The sequence below is a fragment of the Osmerus mordax genome, chromosome 1, assembly GCF_038355195.1.
Source record: "Osmerus mordax isolate fOsmMor3 chromosome 1, fOsmMor3.pri, whole genome shotgun sequence".
Classification (NCBI taxonomy): domain Eukaryota; kingdom Metazoa; phylum Chordata; class Actinopteri; order Osmeriformes; family Osmeridae; genus Osmerus; species Osmerus mordax.
Genome location: NC_090050.1, coordinates 21,917,089 through 21,937,703, shown reverse-complemented (window position 1 = coordinate 21,937,703; position 20,615 = coordinate 21,917,089). Strand labels below are relative to the sequence as shown.

The window sequence follows — 20,615 nt, the reverse complement described above, 5'->3', positions numbered from 1 at the left end:
TCCTGGGTACAGTCCCCAGTGGTCATGTGACTTCCTGGGTACGGTCCCCAGTGGTCATGTGACTTCCTGGGTACAGTCCCCAGTGGTCATGTGACTTCCTGGATACGGTCCCCAGTGGTCATGTGACTTCCTGGGTACAGTCCCCAGTGGTCATGTGACTTCCTGGGTACAGTCCCCAGTGGTCATGTGACTTCCTGGGTACAGTCCCCAGTGGTCACATTACTTTCATGAACTGACTCAGAAAGCTATTTGCAAGAATTTGAGGTCAGTGAGTGAGCAGAGTCCTGGTTTTATTTATGGGGAAGCTGATTTTGGGAAGGATCCTCCTGAACAACGTGTTTTCCCAAACCTGCCTAAAACATTATATTGTGAAATCAAAGTGTTTTTGTTACGCCAAACCTCAAAAAAAAAAATACATTCATACATAGAAAATTAAACATAAAAATAAACAACTCGTCTCAAGCACAGAGAGGAGCTGAAAGGAAATACTTTCTGTTCACAATCTTCTACGGCATTTGGATGTGGATTCGGCCTCCGCTGTCGGCCCAGGTACAACAATCACGCCCGTTCTGTGTTCATACCATCCTTCCCGCCTTGAACAGCCGGTAAAATAGTTTCTCAGCGAATGCTGCTGCCAGCCAGGCATGTTGCATTCCCAATTCACCTCACGTCTTAAAGTGCATCATTTGAGGGTGAAAAAAGAAGTTGAATCTCAAAACATTTACATTTACATTTAGTCATTTAGCAGACGCTCTTATCCAGAGCGACTTACAGTAAGTACAGGGACATTCCCCCGAGGCAAGTAGGGTGAAGTGCCTTGCCCAAGGACACAACGTCAGTTTGCATGACCGGGAATCGAACTGGCAATCTTCGGATTACTAGCCCGATTCCCTCACCGCTCAGCCATCTGACTCCCGGCATGGCATTAAAAAAATATTAGAAAAACATCAGCACATTTAAAGCATAAATGCTACACGGTTATGTGCAATATAATATGCACCGCAGACGAGTCTAATTCATTTGAAATGCATAGCACAAATTTGACCTATTAACCGTCTATTAACTGTTCCCCCTCCCCTCCCCTCTCCCCTCCTCCAGAGGTTTAAGGTGAAGTGGGTGGGGTCTAGAACGTGGCAGGGCGGAGCATCATGGCTGTGAAGCGGAGGGAGTAACTGGGCCCTCTGAAATGGTGCCACTTGATGCCGTTGAGCTTGCGTATGTTGCGGCCCATGGTGTAGTAGATACCGTTCAGGTTGGACAGACCGCACGCGTCAAACCACCACCCTGCAGGAGGAGGGGAGGACGTGGACGAACATGCAATTCAACATCAGGTGATTCAAACAGGTGATTCAAACTGGTGATTCAAACAGGTCACTTATTAAGTCGTCGATTCAAATGAGGGTTTCAATATCAGGTTCACTAAAACGGCGAACCGTTTTCATGCGCTTTAAAGTAGGGATTTACAAGATTCGACACTAGGACTCGGTCTCTAACCACCTCTGCTACATGGTCCTCACCTCCGGTCAGCATCAGGGCACACTTGCAGAGGCAGTTGTCGTTGTCCTGGTCCCTGGTGCTGAAGCTGCTGCCGTGGGAGGCTAGGCTGCTCTGCTCCCCCGCAGTGCCACTGTAGCCCCTCAGAAACAACCTGCCATGGGTCCAGCCACACAGGGAAGGAGACGGGTCGAGTAAGACTGAAGGAACGTCCTGACAGTCACACTGGAGTAGGATACTGTTGATTTATTGGCAGCGTTTATTCAACGATAACCACCCCGGGCACCTGAGGTGCCCAAAAACATTCCAGGGGGGCACATGCCACCCCAGGCCATTTCCTGAGTAGTTTCCATCATAGCACAGACCTGTAGCTACTTCCTGCCAGACCATCCTCTAGACTGTATGTAGCTACGGTACTTCTTGTGAACTGAACCATCCTCAATCTGTAGCTACTTCCTGTGAACTGAACCATCCTGCATCTGTAGCTACTTCCTGTGAACTGAACCATCCTCCATCTATAGATACTTCCTGTGAACTGAACCATCCTGTATCTATAGCCACCTCCTGTATCCTCTCTACCTGTAGTGCTGCTTCTCGCTGCCCAGCTGGAACTTGTCGTAGTGAGAGTAAGGGGCGTGACCCTCCCAGTCCTGTAGCACAACTCTCATGGCGTACTGGGCGTGGGTAGTCAGCTGGTACACTAATTCGTTACCCAGCCAGTGCTCACCAGAGGGGTCCCCAAAGCCCTATAAAGAAACACAGACACACACACGATCACACACACATGCTTACCAACGTTTACATGTGTCAATAAGACTTGCTAACTCACCAAGACCTTATTACCTTGAATCAAACGCTCATCACAAACACATAGATCTAAAGTGTTACCCACCAGTTTGTACTCCTCCCAGCTCCTCTGAAAGTCCAAGCTGCCGTTGACCCGGCGCTGGAACACGGTCCAGCCCCCTCCGCTGGTCTCCATGTCACAGAACACCTGAGGGGGAACAAGGCTGTCAGGAAGTGTGGCGTCCTGGAGGTCAGGGTGCACCTTCCCCGTCCTGACGAGCAGTTCACTCACCCTGGTGGGCTCCGTCATGTTGCCTATGTAGACGTGGTACAGACCGCTGGTGCTGTAACCTGCTCTGTAGACGTCCGCACAGTCCCTGTGTCTCTGCCCACTGAGAAATGGCACTGCACCAGCGCGCGGGCAGGAGCGCGCACCAAACACACGCACGCATGAAACACCCAGAAAGTTATGTCACGCCTGTGTTTCTATGCTGGACAGTTGAAGTCGTGTACATGTGATTTCAGTAAAATACCTGTTTCTGTGGTCACCATGGCAATAAGTTTGTGGACAGACTCCATGAGTTGCTGCTGTTGCCTCTGCATGGCGGTGTTGTTGCTACTTGCAACCCGCAGCTGTTTCTGCAGGGCCTGAATGGCTGCTGTCTGCGTCTGAACCAGCACCTGATGAGTTACATTTTACATTTACATTTAGTCATTTAGCAGACGCTCTTATCCAGAGCGACTTACAGTAAGTACAGGGACATTCCCCCCGAGGCAAGTAGGGTGAAGTGCCTTGCCCAAGGACACAACGTCAGTTGGTATGACCGGGAATCGAACTGGCAACCTTCGGATTACTAGCCCGACTCCCTCACCGCTCAGCCAACTGACTCAACTGAGTTGACAGCACACCAGACATGATGAAGGTATGTTTGGCTCCTACTAGACGGGTCCATTTGTATCACTTCACTGGTTTAGATCGATCTTGTAAACCCTTCATGTTTGACCCTAGTCTGCACACATGTCCATATCTGAGGTGAACTCTACCTGCAGCTTCCCCTTGTCCTGTCTCATGTTCTCCAGGTCGCCTCTCTGCTGAGTCTCCAACACCTGCACCTGGCTCTCCAGGCGACTGGGGGGGGGGGGGGGGGGGGGGTGGAGGGGAGGAAAAGAAGAGGGGGAGAGTAGGAAGGAAGGGGGAGAGGGAGGGAGAGAGATGTAATAGGGCGCTACAGGTCTCAACAGAGGACGAATATCAGTTTCATCTAGCACTTGTATGTAATCCATCTCACAGAGGAGACCTAACGGGCAGATAAGATCGGATTTTCCCTCTGCAAACTGCTGTTTAGATTTCACATTTTATTTTACATTCATATTCACCGTAAGCATCCTATTTACATGAGATACGCTCTTCATAAGTCATGTTTGTCTTAGGGACTGCGTACGTTTACGATTCTTTGTTTTATAAACCTTGGATTATCTTGAGCGACTTCGTTTATTTCTCTTCAGACATTGTTTAACTCCACAGAGGGATGTCCAAGTTTCCTCTGTGTTTCTGTCAGGAGCCACTGGAGAACATGTGTCTCCACCGTCTCCTATGAAAACTGAGCTACCCCCCCCCCCCTCCTCTCTCCCCGAGGTGGTGAATCATCTGCAGTTGGAGTGTGTTGATTGAAGAGGAAGTGGTTGAGCTGAGCGTTTGGGTTTCCTTCGTGTACTTTTCTCAGCAGCAATCTGAAATCATCAATCTGCAGAAACGCGGAGCTATCAAAACCGACCATGCTTGTGTTCATACGGGTGTTGGGTCTCTTACTTTAGCAGGTCTCCAGGTTCACTGTGGCTAGGGAAGGAGCCTGACTCACTAAGCTAAAGCCTGTTACTCTCTCTCAGATTGAGTGTGGTGTACCTGTTCCTGTTCAGCAGTCTGCTCAGCTCAGAGGTCTGCACCATCAGGTCCTTCTCCAGCTTTCTGGTGGACAGGGAGCTCTCAAGGAGCTGCATCTCTATCCTGGACGTCCGGTTTAGCACCTGTACACCCACACACACATACATACACACACAACAACACCCAGTAAGTCCTGACGTGAGAGCAGTCACCAAGGTTATCTCAGTCACCAGATGTTTAGATGTAACAGAGGTGCTTCCCACTTTAGATGCTGCCCTTTCAAACCCCCATTATGTCATTTTGGTCTCATGATACACATTTAACACTGGCTTAACACCCGTTTCCCACATTTTACGCTGGGAAACCGGGTTGGGTCCCCGGTCGGTGCTGTTACCTTGGCCTCGACAGTGTTGAGGTTGCGTGTCTGCTCTGCGGTGTGTGTGAGCAGGCTGCTACCCAGCTCCAGCATGCTGGCTGTCTGGTTGTGGACAGCATGACTCTGGATGTGGGCCCTCTCAAGCCTGCTCTTCTCCTGGAGGTAGCTGTCCAACTGTACACACACACACACACACACACACAGAGAGCCACACACACACAGAGACAGAAGATTGCAGAAATCGCTGACAGCAAGTATTAAACACATCGTGGGTTCTTTAGACTTTAGGGATGTGAAGGAGGGTGAATAGCTGGAATGAGACGTGTCCTTGAATCCATGGAGGGAGGGAACAAGGGCTACTCGTCTGGGAACCAAACCAGCCACCAGCCAGAGCCCGGTGACCTCTACTGTGCTCTGACCCCTGACCCCTGACCCCTGACCAAGGATTCCCTTACTCAGCACACTCATATGGAGAGACTGCCCACAGGATGCTCATGTGATACCAGGGCAGCTGATAAATATACCCCTACACCAATAAACAGGAAGTCCCCGGAGGCAGCAGGCTGCTGATGTGACTGGAGCCGCAGTATGGGAGTTTCGTGGTCTGTGGTTGCTTAGGAACCAGAGAGGCAGAGAAAGGGTGGGAGGGTTTGGCTTTGAAGTGGTCAGCGAAAGGAATTTTTGAAGACTCTGATAAGCAGTTTCCCTGCATCCATTGCCCTGGCCTGTCCTTCAACTGCCCACACCTGCCTCCATGCTGCCTCCTGCCCATGCCTGCCTCCACCTGCCTCCACGCTGCCCCCGTGCCCTGGCCTGACCTCCACCTGCCTCCACGCTGCCCCCGTGCCCTGGCCTGACCTCCACCTGCCTCCACGCTGCCCCCGTGCCCTGGCCTGACCTCCACCTGCCTCCACCTGCTTCCTTGCATCATTGAAACCCCTGTCGGATGGGGGACTAGAAGGGGGATTAAAGGGACATAAACACAAAATAAAAAGGTCCGCTGGTTCTCTCTGTTTTCTTGTTGCTTCCCCCAAGACACAATGTGCCTTGACTGCTTAATTGACCCATGCTTCCGGACTTCAGATTAAAATTAAACACAATGTGAGACACACACAATCACACACACACATGTACACACACACACGTACACATACACTGCTCCGCTGCTAAGCTGAACCAGATGTCTGCTTCTCTCTGATCTAATAATGAAAGCTGTGAGAATCTGAGGGAATTAACTGGACCAAGCAGGACCAAGTAGGACCAAACAGGCCCAAACAGGACTGAGTGGGACCACTGACAACTGGCTGCACTAGAACATGTGTGAAGCCTTCATACATACAGTACACACACACACACACACTCACACACACACACACACATCCACCAGGCGTGGGCTGCCCTACAGTATCATAGCTCTGTTTCTGAACCCACACTATGCCCTGGAGGAATGCCTGGGTCAGTCAGATTAACTCCCTCTCTAATAAGGACAACATGGTTGGATGAAGGAGTTTCCTCAAAGCTCAGATTCACCATGATAAGACACTGCCAGAGGCTGCCTTTCAAAGTAGTAGGACTCTGGGTGGACTAAGACAGGCAAGCAGGCAGGCAGGCATGCTTATCCAACAGGATGTTACACAGTTTGCTGACCTCCAATACTTGTAAAACTGTTGGTTTAGAAACAAGTGGTCCTTGTTTCTAATGCTCTTAGTTCTGTGTAGTTACAGAAGAGGGGCACAGAGGAAAGACAACGAAGAGACAGAAGTCCAGAGAGAGAAAGAGAGAGAGAGAGAGAGAGAGAGAGAGGGAGGGAGGGAGAAATAGAGAGAGAGAGAGACGGAGAGGGAGAGATAGATAGAGAGAGAGAGAGAGAGAGAGAGAGAGGGAGAGAGAGAGAGAGAGAGAAAGAGGGAGAGAGAGAGAGGGCGAGAGGGACAGAGAGATTGACAGAGAGACATTCATGACAATAAGCCCAGTAGACTTCTGTGTGGGTTTGAGAACCCTTCAGTGACGTTCCTGCAGTCATAACAACAGAACAGTGATGCCAACTTTAGAGACTCTAACTGTGGTGACTCTAACTTGATCCACTCCTCCACCCCAGACCTCCTCATGTCAGAGGGGTCAGGGTGGTGGGCTATTCTGGCCCCAGATTAGCCTCACCATAAACCAACTCTGTTTATCATGTCCGCCCAAAACATGGCCCTCTCCCCAACCTGCCTCCTTGAGCCGTTCCTTGACAGGATCATATAAATGTTGTTGTTATGTCTAACGGTTGCTCTAATGTAGTTGGTTAATTTTGTCTTATGATTGGCAGACGCAGACTGGGGGAACACAAGATAGCTAATCTAGTTCTTGTCCTCCTCCTCCAAAGAACATTGACTGTGCTCCTTCCAACCTCTCGCCTTCCACACACATTGAGGATTCCCTCTTGCTCTTATCATCCTGGTGTTGACCCATCAGAAGTCAGGTGTCCAAACCCAGCTAACAAACAAATGCTCCAGATGAACCTGAAACAGAAATTAAACAGCTCTGCACCCATCCGATAGGAGAGCAGGAGAGTCTCACCACGGCTTCTCCCAGCATCTGTGTCTTTAACCCAGCCACCTTGGTCTAATGACCCCCCCCTCTTCCCCCCAGACGTGGGGGCTGCGTCTAGGAGTGTGCGACATACGGGGAATGGCGGGGGGAGGGCGGGGGGGTTCACTTGCCCCCCTGCCCAGGAGCTGCAGCAAACATCTCCCTCCCCCTGTCCCTAAATCAGGCCCAGATGGGTTGAGTCAACAGCGCGTGGTGCAGCCGAGCTAAAGCCAGTGTTTCATCTCCCTGCCGCTAACAGGGAGGTTTATTTGTTCTGTCCCACTCCCCTGTGACCACTATGTCTCTGTCTCTGCCGGCCCGCGTCACTGAGCAAGGGGAGTATATAACACACACACACGTACACACACACACACACACACACACAAACGTACACACACACAGGCTTGCTGTTCTTCTCAATCTCCCCTCACTCTGCAGAGACAGAAAATCAGATCAATGGAATCCTTAGCCCATCTCACCTCAGTGGGAGAAGGTGACGGTGTGCTCGAACAAAAAGTATTTTCCACGACTCGCGGCCGTTACAGTCTGCTGACGCGGGAGGTGTGGCTTTGACCTGGAGGGGGAAGTAAAAGGTCTGGCGTGACCCCCGGAGGCAGGGTGCATGGATACCTTCACCCGATCCTGTCTCTGAGTCACACATGACGGTGTGCAGGTCGGAGAGAGAGCGCCCGTGTCCTGGGAGAGCGGGATGATGTCACTGCCGGGAGACATGGTTCTGAGGGCCCTCTGCTCCTCCGTTCCCTTTGACATCAAACAGGTGGAGATCAGCAGCTCTCTGAGGGACGTGGAGCAGAACCTGAACCAGGCCGTTAGCCTGGAAGAGAGGGCTCCTGAGGAGATTCAGGGTTTTTTTTGCTCACAGAAGGTTTGAAATGTTAATCGTACAAAATGTGAACTCACTGGGTGTGCATGTGCACTTTACTACACTGCTCACTACCCTTGACTGCACTTGGGAGAGAGGGAGTGGTGGATATGGGGATGTGGAGGGGAAAGAGGGAGGTGGAGTTGTAGTGGGGAGACAGAGGTGGAGTTGGAGGTGGAGATGGGGTGGTGGAGATAGAGATGGAGAGGTGGAGATAAAGGTGGAGAGGTGGAGATAGAGATGGAGAGGTGGAGATAAAGGTGGAGAGGTGGAGATAAAGGTGGAGAAGTGAAGATAAAGGTGGATAGGTGGAAATAGAGATGGAGAGGTTGATGATGGAGATTGAAGAGGGAGAGGGAAGGCTTCTGCTGAGGAGAAAGGAGAGACAAGAGAGGCGAAAGAAACCGTTTGGCCTGGCTGGTTGGAGGGTGATAAAAAAATGGAATGTTGGAGGCCCTTGATGACTGTGTTGCTTGGCCTGACTCCAGGGGTTGGAGGGATGGGGGGGAGGTCGAGGTGTGGTGGGGGAGGGTTGAACAGGGGAGGGGGGGGTCTCAGGGGAACACTGAGGTTGTGGTCAGCTTGGCGCTCAGCCACTTTCACTGGGAATATCCCCCTGTTCCCATCTCCACCATGTCCCTCCCTCTCTCCATTCCTTCTCCTTCCCCTCTCCACTACGTCCTCCACCCTCGATCGCCCCACATCACATCCCTCCACCCCCCCCCGCCCCCCGTCCTCTCCATCTCCTACTCTGACCCCATCGTTGCCACGCCAGCGACATAATCCATCTGCTGCCGTCTGGTATCTCCATGGCTAAGGGGGAGTTCCTGGCCGGCCGAAGCTCAGACTACACCATGTCCAGCTGCTGGACCCAGGCTGCGTCCCGGGTTCAGCTGCTCTGATCAGCGCTGGGCCTCCTGGAGAACATAAATCTCCCTCCGTGCCCCGCTGGCTCCTACTGGGATCTGATGGGACAGCACATCTGATGCAGCATCTGATACAGCCCACATGGCCGCCATGTGTTTGTCATGGTTTGGAAGCCACCTGCATGATTAATCCAGGCGAATTGAAATCCCCACTCCAGCCAATGAGAAAGCAGGAGGAAGCCTCCGTGGACTTCCTCTGATCGGTCTGGGGAATGTGATCCAGTCTCTCTGAACAATCCAACCTCCAGATGTCTGGTGACGCTCTGTTGCTTATTTACTGTACACAATGTCGGAGTGCTGCTTTACAGATCCCGGGTACATCGCCGTGGTGATCGATGTCCCTGTCATCTGTGGGCTCCCCGAGGAATTGGAGGTGTTTGGAACATCTGGTGAGGATGTGATACGGATCCAGCTGATTGATGGACATCCCTCTCAGACAGACGTCTCCTTTGTCATGCCGTACGACCGCAGATGCCGCTGTGGAGATCAGCTGCCCCTGGGCCGGGCTGCGAACACTGAAGCTGAACTCGGGATGACATCGGAGAAACACGTCGCAAAAGCACATTCGCGACGTGTGTAGACGCACACTGTATGTAGTACACACACTCTATGTACTGTACAGCAATTTGATAGGATTTCTTTCATCAAGCTGACACAGGATGTTGATTTGATCTCTCGCTGGCGTTACACACCCACAAGGGCTCTCTGTTCTGTCACTACTTCAGCGAAAATCAAACATCTTCAGACACACTCAGATGCAACATTTCACTTCCTCACCCAGTGCTTGTTGCTCTGAGAGCATATGTGCTTATGACAACCACAGCAACTAAGAAACCAACAAACTCCACGCCAAGTCAACATCCCCACCTCCGACTCACAACTGACCAGAACGCCACTAGCTGTGTGTTTGCTTGGACGACAAAGCTAAAGAAAAACAGTCTTGTAATTACACCGAAGGGGCAGACTCAGGACTGCATTTGATTGAGCCAGATTCCAGCAATAATTATCATTATCAAACCAGCAACCATCCAGCTGGAAGCAGGGCTGTGTTTATTTAGTAGTTGAGGCAGAGCTGAGTCGCAAACCCTTGAGCTGAAGGAGAGGCCAGACCCAGTTAAGAGCAGAGATTCTTCTCTCTGTAAACAAACATACCATGGCTAATATACATAGCTAGCTAGACATAAGGTTGAATTTGGCTCACGGCCCTATTTTGGATAATTGAAGCATTTTACAATGTAGTAGAGGTGGTTAGAAACTCATTAGTTTGATGATTGACCATGAAGAGCAGATGTTAAACTCAAATCATCGTTACAAATGTGAGCTTGAACCTCGTGGAGATGCTGCAGTTCTGTTGCCTCCGTGTCAAACCAACACTCTTCGTTTTCTTTGGACGCAGAGGAGGGAGTCATAAAATGTTTATTATCTGAACTCCAGAGAGAATGTGCTGCTGCAGGGATGTTGAAATGATGTCCCTCTGACCAAACTGTGAGTACCCTCTCTTCTCCTCACCCTCCCCAGAGAGCCACATCGAGGGATATTCACACCCACCTCTCAGTGTTACTTCACAGTGCTGTCTGACTGAATGGATTTCTAAAAACGCCATGCAATTATCTTCTTATGAACCAGAGTCCTCCTGAGCCTTGTACATTCTGGGTCACTTCCAGACCTCAAACATGTCAGTCTGGCTTGATGCTGGAGGCTGGTGGGTTGGTGTTGAGGAGATCAGTCGACACATAATCATTTGAATCTCATCCATGGTCATTTAGATGCTTCCACATGCGTTTGGAAAATAATCCCTCTAGGCTTCAGAGATGTTCCTCCGAATCCAGAGATTCTCTGAGGAAGATAGTGTGATGAAGGTGATGAGGTCTCCAGGGTGACAAGGTTCCCGGGGTGACAGGGTGCCCGGGGTGACAGGGTCTCCGGGGTGACAGGGTCTCCGGGGTGACAGGGTGCCCGGGGTGACAGGATCTCCGGGGTGACAGGGTGCCCGGGGTGACAGGGTCTCCGGGGTGACAGGGTGCCCGGGGTGACAGGGTCTCCGGGGTGACAGGGTGCCCGGGGTGACAGGGTGCCCGGGGTGACAGGGTGCCCGGGGTGACAGGGTCTCCGGGGTGACAGGGTGCCCGGGGTGACAGGGTTTCCAGCGTGATGAGGTCTCCAAGGTGGCAGGGTTTTCAGAGAGATGGGTTTTTCAAATAGATTCTTGCGATGGAGCTGGACACAAGGGAACGTGATCCTGTTCGAGGGCTAGGAGGGGGCTTTGATTAAACAAGAAAAAGACACCATGAAACTGCTGACTCAGGCTCTGCTGGGTCAGAGGGGTGTGTGTGTGTGTAAGGACAGACGGTGTCTGTGAGAAAGACAAAACAAGTCTCGCTCCAACAACAAGTGCACTCGCTACATACTGATGAAGGGTGAAATATCAGTTTCATTGCTGGGGTGTGATAGGGCGCCAGAAACATACCATCTGGCAGGCAGGCTGTTTTACTGCGGGCTGAGTGGAGAACTCTGGCCTCTTCTCTGCCTCTGGGAGTCAGAGCGAGGCCGGGTCACTCACAACCAAGACTGTTCAGCCAGGTTCACGGAAAGATAGCGTTCCCTCCGCTGTGTCTTAGGTCCGAGCCCAGTTGTCAAACAAGCTGACTCACTTAATCAAGCGTCGAGGTAAGTATCAAAAACAGGTGAACTAGAAAAGGGTTTGGGTGATGTCCACAGTGAACACGGATTCCAATTCTATTATTTTGGAAGCAGCCCAGTTCAGGATGGCTGTAGTTCCACTGCTGTATCAGAATATTGTGAAGACAACACCAGTTCCTAAAGAGCACCAAGCAATCAGCACCGTAGAAAACTTCAGCTCTGGTCTTCGTACTGAGCAATGACGTGATCCCACATGCAACTAGAGCTCTGCGATTGGCCCTCTTATCTGCTCTGCTGCCCCAGGGGCTCTGGGATGGTTGTCCTGCACAGACTCAGGCTGGGTGTGTGTTAATAACATGGGATCTACACGCACACTCTGCAGATTACATGCTTGATTAGCTACTAATCCATCTGATACCGACCCAGTTTTGCGGAGCAGATCTGGGAAGCGGAGCTGGGAAGCGGGGCTGCTCCCCTCCAGCGGCTCCTCTGGAGGGGAGCCCAGCCCCGCTGCTCCCCTCCAGCCCCGCTGCTCCCCTCCAGCCCCGCTGCTCCCCTCCAGCCCCATTGCTCCCCTCCAGCCCCGCTGCTCCCCTCCAGCCCCGCTGCTCCCCTCCAGCCCCGCTGCTCCCCTCCAGCCCCGCTGCTCCCCTCCAGCCCCGCTGCTCCCCTCCAGCCCCGCTGCTCCCCTCCAGCGGCTCCTCTGGAGGACACAGTGGGAACATGGTGGCTGTTCCTGTGCAGCAGAGTGTGGGTTTGTGCGAGTGCCAGCTGAGGCCTGTGGGGGGGGGGGGGGGGGGATCTCTCTGGGAAAGACTGAGTGATTAAGGACTACTGTAACCCTGCCAGTCCGATGGGAACCACACTGGATGATTAGTAAACTAACATTTGGCAGGGTGGCTCATGGATTTGTTGAAAGACGGTTCACTGCAAAACTTTGAGAAAAAGAAGAGAGAAGAAATCCAGAAGAATGTTCCAGTAAGTTATGGTCATGAGACAGCGGAGAGGACCAGTCTATGTGGCCCAGGTGTCTACTGGGCCACAATGGGTCCAATATGTCAGGGAAGAGAGCAGAGCATTGGGGTTTTAACTTCATTGTTACCACGGTCACCACTATAAAGACAGGGCAGAGCCAAGATGCTCTGAAGCTGAACTGACTTGTGCCAGGCCAGGCCAGGCCGGGCCAGGCTGGGCCAGACTAGACCAGACCGGGCTGGGTGGAGGTGTGACACGGGTTTGAGCCGTTTCATCCGAGGTCAGATCATCCCGGTTGATAAGCCGGTAATCAGCACCATCTGATCTGCCGTTGGCCAGGCATCCCTCCGGGCTGGGGGTTTACACAGGCTCGTTAAACACGCTGCATACACACTCCCTGCTCTCCATAAACAGCACCGCCCGCTGGGAGGAACCTTCCCAACACTTCCCAACACTTCCTCCCTCCCAGAAGAGCGGTTCCCAAAGGTTCCCTGTTGGGATATGAATCCTGCTCACTCTCTGAGACTCGGTTAATCGAGCCTTTGGGGACGCGACGTTACGAGGAGCTGTTCTGTTATACCGCACAATCTCAGACCTGGACTTTAACTCTGCAGTCTTACACAAGAGTACTTTAACGTCGCTTATACAGCCCAGGTAGAGCTGAGCAGGGAGGCTAGCTGCTGTGCTTGGCCAGTCTTGTGAAAAGGTGAAGGTTTTGAGGCTGGGTTAGCGGTCCTAGTTTAAGTGGTTTACGCTGTCAGAACTCTAACCCTAACCCTGAGACCTATGTGTTTGATGAGAAAGGCAGGTGTCTGGTGCTCTTACACATCAATGGTAGTGGGGGTGGTTCAATGACAACTCATGTATTTGCTGAAAATGATTGAGACCAAATGTCAACAAAGAAGCATCTCGTGGTCTACTGATGAGACGCTGATCAGTGGATGAGTTTAAATCCATGTAAATCACACTGTGCAGTTGTTAGGCAAGCGTTGAGTGTGCTGAGTTGAAACACAGCTGTTGTTTCTCACAGCTTCGACTGAGCTTCATAAATACAGTCCATCTGGAAGTCCTCAGTGTGTATGACTAACATATAGTATTAGATTATATAATGCTTTACTAAAGAGCACAATCCCTTGTTAAATACCAACTGCTGGCTGTGAGCCCGCTTAACTAAGCCAGAGGTCTATGTTCAAAATATATGACCAATAAATAGATGAGGGCATGACTTATAGATAGTGTAATGAGTTATAATGAGACCCATAGAAATAAACGGTGGTTGTGCTGTGTGAGTGTTAGTGTTCAGGTAGGAGCTTTAGGGCTCCACCAAGTCAGGGGGAAAACTCCTGTGTTTGTTTGAAGTGGCACATCAAACTGGGAGCCTTAGGATCGTAAAAAAGATTTCCCTGCTTTGGCAAGAGGCACTTCTGTCTCTTTACCTTTCTTTATTCCTTTCTCGCTCTCTTGCTTTGTCTTTCACTATCTACTTCTCTCCATTTCTTTCTTTGAGTTGGCAAGGTTACATTTGTATCAGGGTTTTCTTAATGGCTCGTATCAGCCCCAGATCCCTGGATTAGATAACCCTGCTGGGAAGAACTCTACAGGAGAGAATACTGGGAGATAACTCTACCAGAGAACATTCTGGGAGATAGCTCAATGAGTGAGCATGCTGGGAAATAACTATGCAAGAGAGAATGCTGGGAGATAGCTCTATGAGTGAGCATGCTGGGAAATAACTATACAAGAGAGAATGCTGGTAGATAGCTCTACCAGAGAGCATGCTGGGAGTCTAAGGTGGTTTCTCTAAGCACAATGTCTGTCCAACTATGTGTTTGTTGAACTGGAACTCTCTCTGTGTGTAAGTATGCCTGCCTGCCTGCCTGCCTGCCTGCCTGCCTGCCTGCCTGCCTGCCTGGCAGTACGAATCGCTACAGGTTATGGTCTAGACCAGAGTTGAGGCTAGGTTAGTCCATGCAGTGAGGAGACCATTAGAAGTAATTTAGCATCAAGCAAAACAAGCATCTGTTGATTACCCCTTCCTGCTGCTCACAGTGTGGGGAGGTCTGGGCACGTAGAAGATGTGGTTGAATACCTTTGCTAATGGAGATGTTCCGTAACCATTGTAGGTTGAGCTGACCCCCAAGAGATTGCATAGGTCAGGGGTCATGACCTATCTCCTAAGGAATGGAGGTTGACTACTGCTCTGGAAACACAACTGGCAAAAACCACCTGGGTGGCAGCACACACACACACACACACTTTAGTCCTCTACTCCCTCTCTCTCCTCCTCCTTCCTGGGAATATTCACCGTAAGACTTGTAGGCTGCGCGCCGAGAAGTCACAATAAAGAATTAAAGAAAGAGGTTGAATGGAAGAATGACCCTCCTTCTGTGTGTCTGCACCTCAGGCTGCAACTCCTACCTTCTGGATCCAGTGTGTGTTGTTCTCCATGGACGTCTCCAGGTGCTGCAGTCTCTCCTTCAGCCAGTCCTTCTGGCCGGGGGTCGGGGGTCCATCCTTCTGGAGCACGCTGGCGCCGCCCTGCTGGACGTGGCTGCCCTGGCAGCTCTCCATCTCCGGCAGCACGAAGGTGTAGCTGCAGCGACCGTGCTGCACGCGGTGAAGCCTTCTCTGTTTGTCGCCTGCTGCTCCTTCTCCTCCTCTCCCTCCTCCTCGCCTCTGGTTCCTTCCTCCACCTCCTCCGGGAGCACTTGCTGCCCTCGTGCCTGGCATCAGCACCGCGGCCCACAGCACCGCGGCCCACAGCACCAGGCCCCAGCCCAGCAGCAAACACCTCATAGTGCTCCTCGGTTTCCTCTCCTTTGATTTCCAATATTCTCCTTTCTTCTCACCTCAAAGCCCAGGTGACAGGAGCCTGCACAGTGGTGTCGCAGTGTAATGTTTCCCCCCTCCTCCCTCACTCACTCATAGGTGGTGATGCTCATGGTTCCACCTGTAGTCAGACAGGAGTTTGGGTTCCTGTCCTCCTCTTGTTGTTGTTGACTGATAGCTCCAAGGTTTAGGTCTTCTAATTTTTAACGATGTTTCCTTCTTTTCCCTCTCGGCCACAGTCCATAACTTCCTGCCTGTTCTCCTTGGAGTCCAGTGGAATAGAAGAGAACAGACACACACACTGACCCTGTGGAGACTGACAGAGATAGGGGCCGAATGAGCTTTTTCTAAATATCTCAATCTTCAGTAGAGGGTAAGAGCGAGAGAGAGAGTTGTTTTTTTTCTCCCATCCTTCTGCAAAGGGTTGAGTTTCAGAAGTGGCCAGAGTGAAACAGCTAAGCTTGCTCTTATCGGGAGGCTGGGGGGTACAGGGAGGAGGGAGAAAAGGGAGGAGGGAGAGTGGGAGGAGAGAGAGAGAGAGAGAGAGAGAGAGAGAGAGAGAGAGAGAGAGAGAGAGAGAGAGAGAGAGGGGGGGGGGGGGGGGGGAGGCCAAGCTTTGGGAGGTCTATTAAAACAGTTATCTTGATCTGTGCGAGAAAAGGAAAAGAAGAGAGGAGGGAGGAGAAAAGAGGGTGAAGAGGGGGGAAGTAGCGAGTAGGTGGGGGGGGGGGAGAGAGTCGAGGGAGCAGGCTATAAAAAGGGACAGAGGGGCAAGACATGTAAAAGAGGAACATGAGGACTATTGAAGTTCAGTAGGAACTACAAAGACCATGATGCTCAGCTTCAATAGGAATTACGTAGCAGGAACAGTGGATTTGAGCAACATGTCTCTTCCTCTTCACTTAGACCACAGACATGACACATCCATGTGCTTAATAACATGTTAGATACCATTTCCCAGTTCAGGGAAAGAGTGTCGTCATGACAGGAGACAGGGCAAAACACAGGCTCAGTTCCCAAACCTCTGAACTGACCATCTGGCCTCTGAAATCCAGTCCTCTGGTCAGCCTCATCTAAAAGAATTTGTTTATTTCTTTGTCTTATTTATGGGGTGGTGTGTCCTGATTCTAATATTACTGCCAGGATGAATGAAAGGAAGTGGGCATGGAAGAAGGGGGAGCAGAGGGGGAGGAGAGGAGGAGGAGAGGAGGAGGAGGAGAGGGGGAGGAAAGGGGGAGGAGGAGAGGGGAAGGAGAGGGGGAGGAGGAGAGGGGGAGGAGAGGGGGAGGAGAGGGGGAGGTAGAAGATGTGCAGAGACGGACAGCGAGGGGGGAGGAGATGGGTCTTGAGGAGTGACCTTCGACCCTTAATCAGACCATTCTCATGGGAACTGGTCAGCAGCCTGGTGATGCAGCTTCTGGAAGGTTCCGTTTGGTGTGCTGTCTAAACTTTCTGGGGCTAAAGGTGGTCAACCTATCCACATACCTTGGCTATCTGAGTGGCAGATCTTTGTGTAATTGTCACACACTCACACACATACACACACACAGGTGGAGATAGGTGGAGGATGTGGCAGATCTTCCAGAACACACCTCAGGAATGCTTGCTATTGTATCTGATCTGCATCCTGAAGTGCAGCTTTGATCAGCCTGATCTTTCCCTGGTCTGTTGGAAACCCACCCACCGTGTATCTGGCCAATAATAGAGAACAACCAATCAGATTGAGAGCTGGGAGTAGGGGTGACTGAGCATGTTCCTGACAGTTTAACAGAACAAGCCACAGAAGGTCAGGCGGTTGCCAGTGGTAACTGACAGCTTTAAAGTTGTAATGTAAACAGACATTTTCTAAACAACTTCCAACTGGAATCCTAATCCAACCAATCACGCTTGCGGTCAGGATAAAAGGTTCTATTCAAAGCAAACACAACACATTGTGTTTTCACATGTCAAATTACAAATTATTGTTTTTTAAACAACATTGTTAGGTATACAAGAGTCTTTCAGGACAAAACTAAAAGAAAATGAAAGCACATGGACAAAAATATACGTCATCAGATCTAAAAGTTTCTACAAAAACCTATAAAGTTTTAATAAGAATCCGTGCTGTTATCACCGGAAGGCAGGCAGGTGTAAAACACTTTTTTTATTATGAAATTCGCTTTAATTTCCCTTCCCTGATAACATTTTTTAAATGTGGTTGTAAATCTGACCACACTGTACGTGCATGAAATGGTAATAATTTCAGGGTGGTTGGTTAAAAGATAATTACGTTAAATATCACTCCTTTTAAAAACAAATAAACAAAAGCAGCTCTCTTTTCTGCAAGAAAAATTACCTTAGGTCGTTGCTCTTTCACCACAAAGATCACCACTAAGATTTTTAATTCAGATGACCTTTCCGCCCTGTTCCATTATCTCACTGATGGTACTTGATGACCAATCACAGCCAGCATCATTAGGGCAGCAATCAACATGTTGTCAATGTGACCCAAAGGTGCTCTTACACTAACGAGGGCCAAACGTATCTCCTGTCACACACGCTGCTTAACACACACAACTGTGGCTCTTTGTTTCTGTAGGAGCTCCTGACGCACGTTTATGACTTCAACACCGCAGATCCTGCCAGGAGCCGTCAGGGTTTGGGAACTGGAGAGAGATGGATGGAGTGGGTCCCCAGAGGCTGCTTAGCAAACAGCAGGCCTGATGGAGTGATGGAGCAATGAGATACCCTGGTCTGAGAGATGGGATCAGGAATGGATGAGGGGAAGAGAGGGAGAGGGAGGGGGAGAGGGGGAGGGAGGGGGAGAGGGGGAGGGAGGGGGAGAGGGGGAGAGGGGGAGGGAGAGAGGGAGAGGGAGAGGGAGGGGGAGAGGGGGAGGGAGGGGGAGAGGGGGAGAGGGGGAGGGAGAGAGGGAGAGGGAGGGGGAGAGGGAGGGGGAGAGGGGGAGGGAGGGGGACGGGGAGAAGGGGAGGGAGGGGGAGAGGGGAAGGGAGAGGGAGAGGGGGAAAAGGGGGAGGGGGAGAGTACACATGGAATGTTGAACAAAGTATCATTCTTGTACAGGATAAAGGTTACATCTTCAACTTTTCGGACAGAGAGACAGAGAAAGACAGAGACAGAGAGAGGGAGAGAGAGATAGGGGGAGAGAGAGAGAGCGAGAGAGAACAATTGAATCTTTTAACTAGAGAGGGTACAATTTCTGGGAAAATTGTGAGGTGTGCTTGCATCGGTTGCAGTTGAACCCGTTTTTTTTTACTATATCATCTCCAAACCTGTTGTTTAAACCAATATCAAACATCCAAATATTTGGAAAATGTTCATGTGTACTTTTTTTTAAACCATTTTTATTTCAATATATTTTAAATAAGTATACATACTTATTATTTATGAACATTGCATAGATTAAAAAGCATACAACACACATTTGTTGCTGCTCATTTACACTTCAAAATACTAAGAGTGAAGTGTAGAATGAAACAGCGTTCTTTCTCTTGAATTTATATTTGTTTTGGAATCAGCTTTGATATGCTTTTAATATACACTGAATTGAATGATCACAGAAAAACATGCAGAAACGCAGGGTGAAGAGACACAGACCCTAAGCCTTCCTCTGTTGTCTTCACAGTGGGCCTGGTTCATCCATGTGTCTCATGTATTAATAGACCTTCCTGTGTGGAGGACTGTTTGTTTGAGTTAGCCATGGAGTGGTGCATGGGTCTAGTTATTCATCCTGGGGCTGTGTGTGTGTGTGTGTGTGTGTGTGCGCGTGTGTGTTATTCATAGCCCTGACCTAACCCCTACACCTGAGTAAACCTCGCCTGCAAGTCAAACATTCTTACGTCAGACAAAAGACTGGATTGGTTGACCAGTATGTGACATTTTGATAAATGTTTCACTTCTGAAGCAGTGTTCAGAGGCAAGACGCCACCCTCTAGTGGTGGAGTCCTGTCATGGCAGCCACGGTGTCTTCCTGTTTCTGAGGATTCTCTGCGTGGCGTGTGAGCCTTCAAGAAGACGTTGATTCTCATCCATCTCTTCAAGCCTCATCAATTATTACTTACAATGACAACACTTCAACAACAAAAAAACACCAGCTTTATTATAACAACTGATAATGGAAGACAACACTAACATGAGGTCCATTTAACAGTTTGTTCTTTGGAAAAGAAATTCAAAAATTTTAATAAATATCTTTTCAATATTATCTGCAAGCAGAGATTGGTGGGAAGAGTAATATTAATACATTGACTCCATATCATCTTATAAACAATGAACAAAAAGTTCCCATATCTGTCTATTTTACAAGTCAAAGACGTCTTTTTAACAAACTTCTGCCTCAAACATGTCTGAGCTTGTGTCAAGCCAAGTGAAGCGTTGGGTGTTAAGTTGCATTTTCGTCAGCAATCCATTCAAGCAGAGGAACCCAAAGGAACCTTTTAAACACTCTAAAAACAAAAGGTTGAGTAACAGTTTATACAAATATTTGTAACCATAGTAGAACATTCTGGAAGATATTCCTGTAAGATCTTAGAAGTCCAGAACCATTTTCTGTTAAATTTACTTCCTGTGTTGCATGACAGCATGTACAGTAGGACCACCAGGAAGGTCCTGCTACTGTGTTGCCTTGGCAACAGAGCTGGCAAGAAGGTTCCATCTGCACTGAGCAGATCTCAGACAGGACTGAGCTGGGGTCATGTCTGGGTTTCACCTTCCTCTCTCCACCAGGAAATCCCTGATCTTAACATGGCTGGATAGGTAAACATCCTGTTCACTTCTGAACAGCTGCTACCCATCCATTCACGTCAGATCCGTGATTTACTCCAGGAGTGAGGAAGGAAGATCACGTGTCACGACGGGCTGGCTATGAACAGACAGAAGATAAGACAGAGACATCAACAATACACTGGCTGACGGTCCATTGCAGGAATACAAGTTGTTCCTCTCGACGGAGGTGCGCTGTCTTGCAAGGTTTAAACGACTTTCTCTGATCGCTCTTCGAGTTGGATGGTAAATATGGTGCCTTGATGGGGAGGAGAGGGGTCCAGCCTGCCACAGCAAGGGTCCTGTGATATGTATGGAATAAATATGGGATTCGGTTGTATGGTTCCAATGTGAAGTTGTCACTGAACATGACTCAGCATTCAATAGCATATCCAGGTGTCTCCATGCTATGCTAACGTGTGCCGCACTTATCGTGATCCCCTCAGCGACTCTTGTCACGCCACGCGATGTCAATGGGTGCGTCTTTTA

The 20,615-nt window shown here is 50.0% G+C and overlaps 1 protein-coding gene across 1 annotated transcript; it reads right to left on the bottom strand.

Moving 5' to 3' along the window:
- Window positions 1-924: 924 nt before the first annotated feature.
- Window positions 925-15,359, bottom strand: angpt4 (angiopoietin 4). The gene is made up of 10 exons (XM_067238876.1): window positions 14,955-15,359; window positions 4,557-4,712; window positions 4,184-4,305; window positions 3,325-3,409; window positions 2,814-2,961; window positions 2,573-2,685; window positions 2,387-2,488; window positions 2,074-2,240; window positions 1,518-1,648; window positions 925-1,284 (listed from the first exon to the last, which is right to left on the bottom strand). Exons 1-10 carry the CDS (start codon window positions 15,330-15,332, stop codon window positions 1,124-1,126), a joined length of 1,563 nt encoding a protein of 520 aa, XP_067094977.1. The 5' UTR covers window positions 15,333-15,359; the 3' UTR covers window positions 925-1,123.
- Window positions 15,360-20,615: the final 5,256 nt, after the last annotated feature.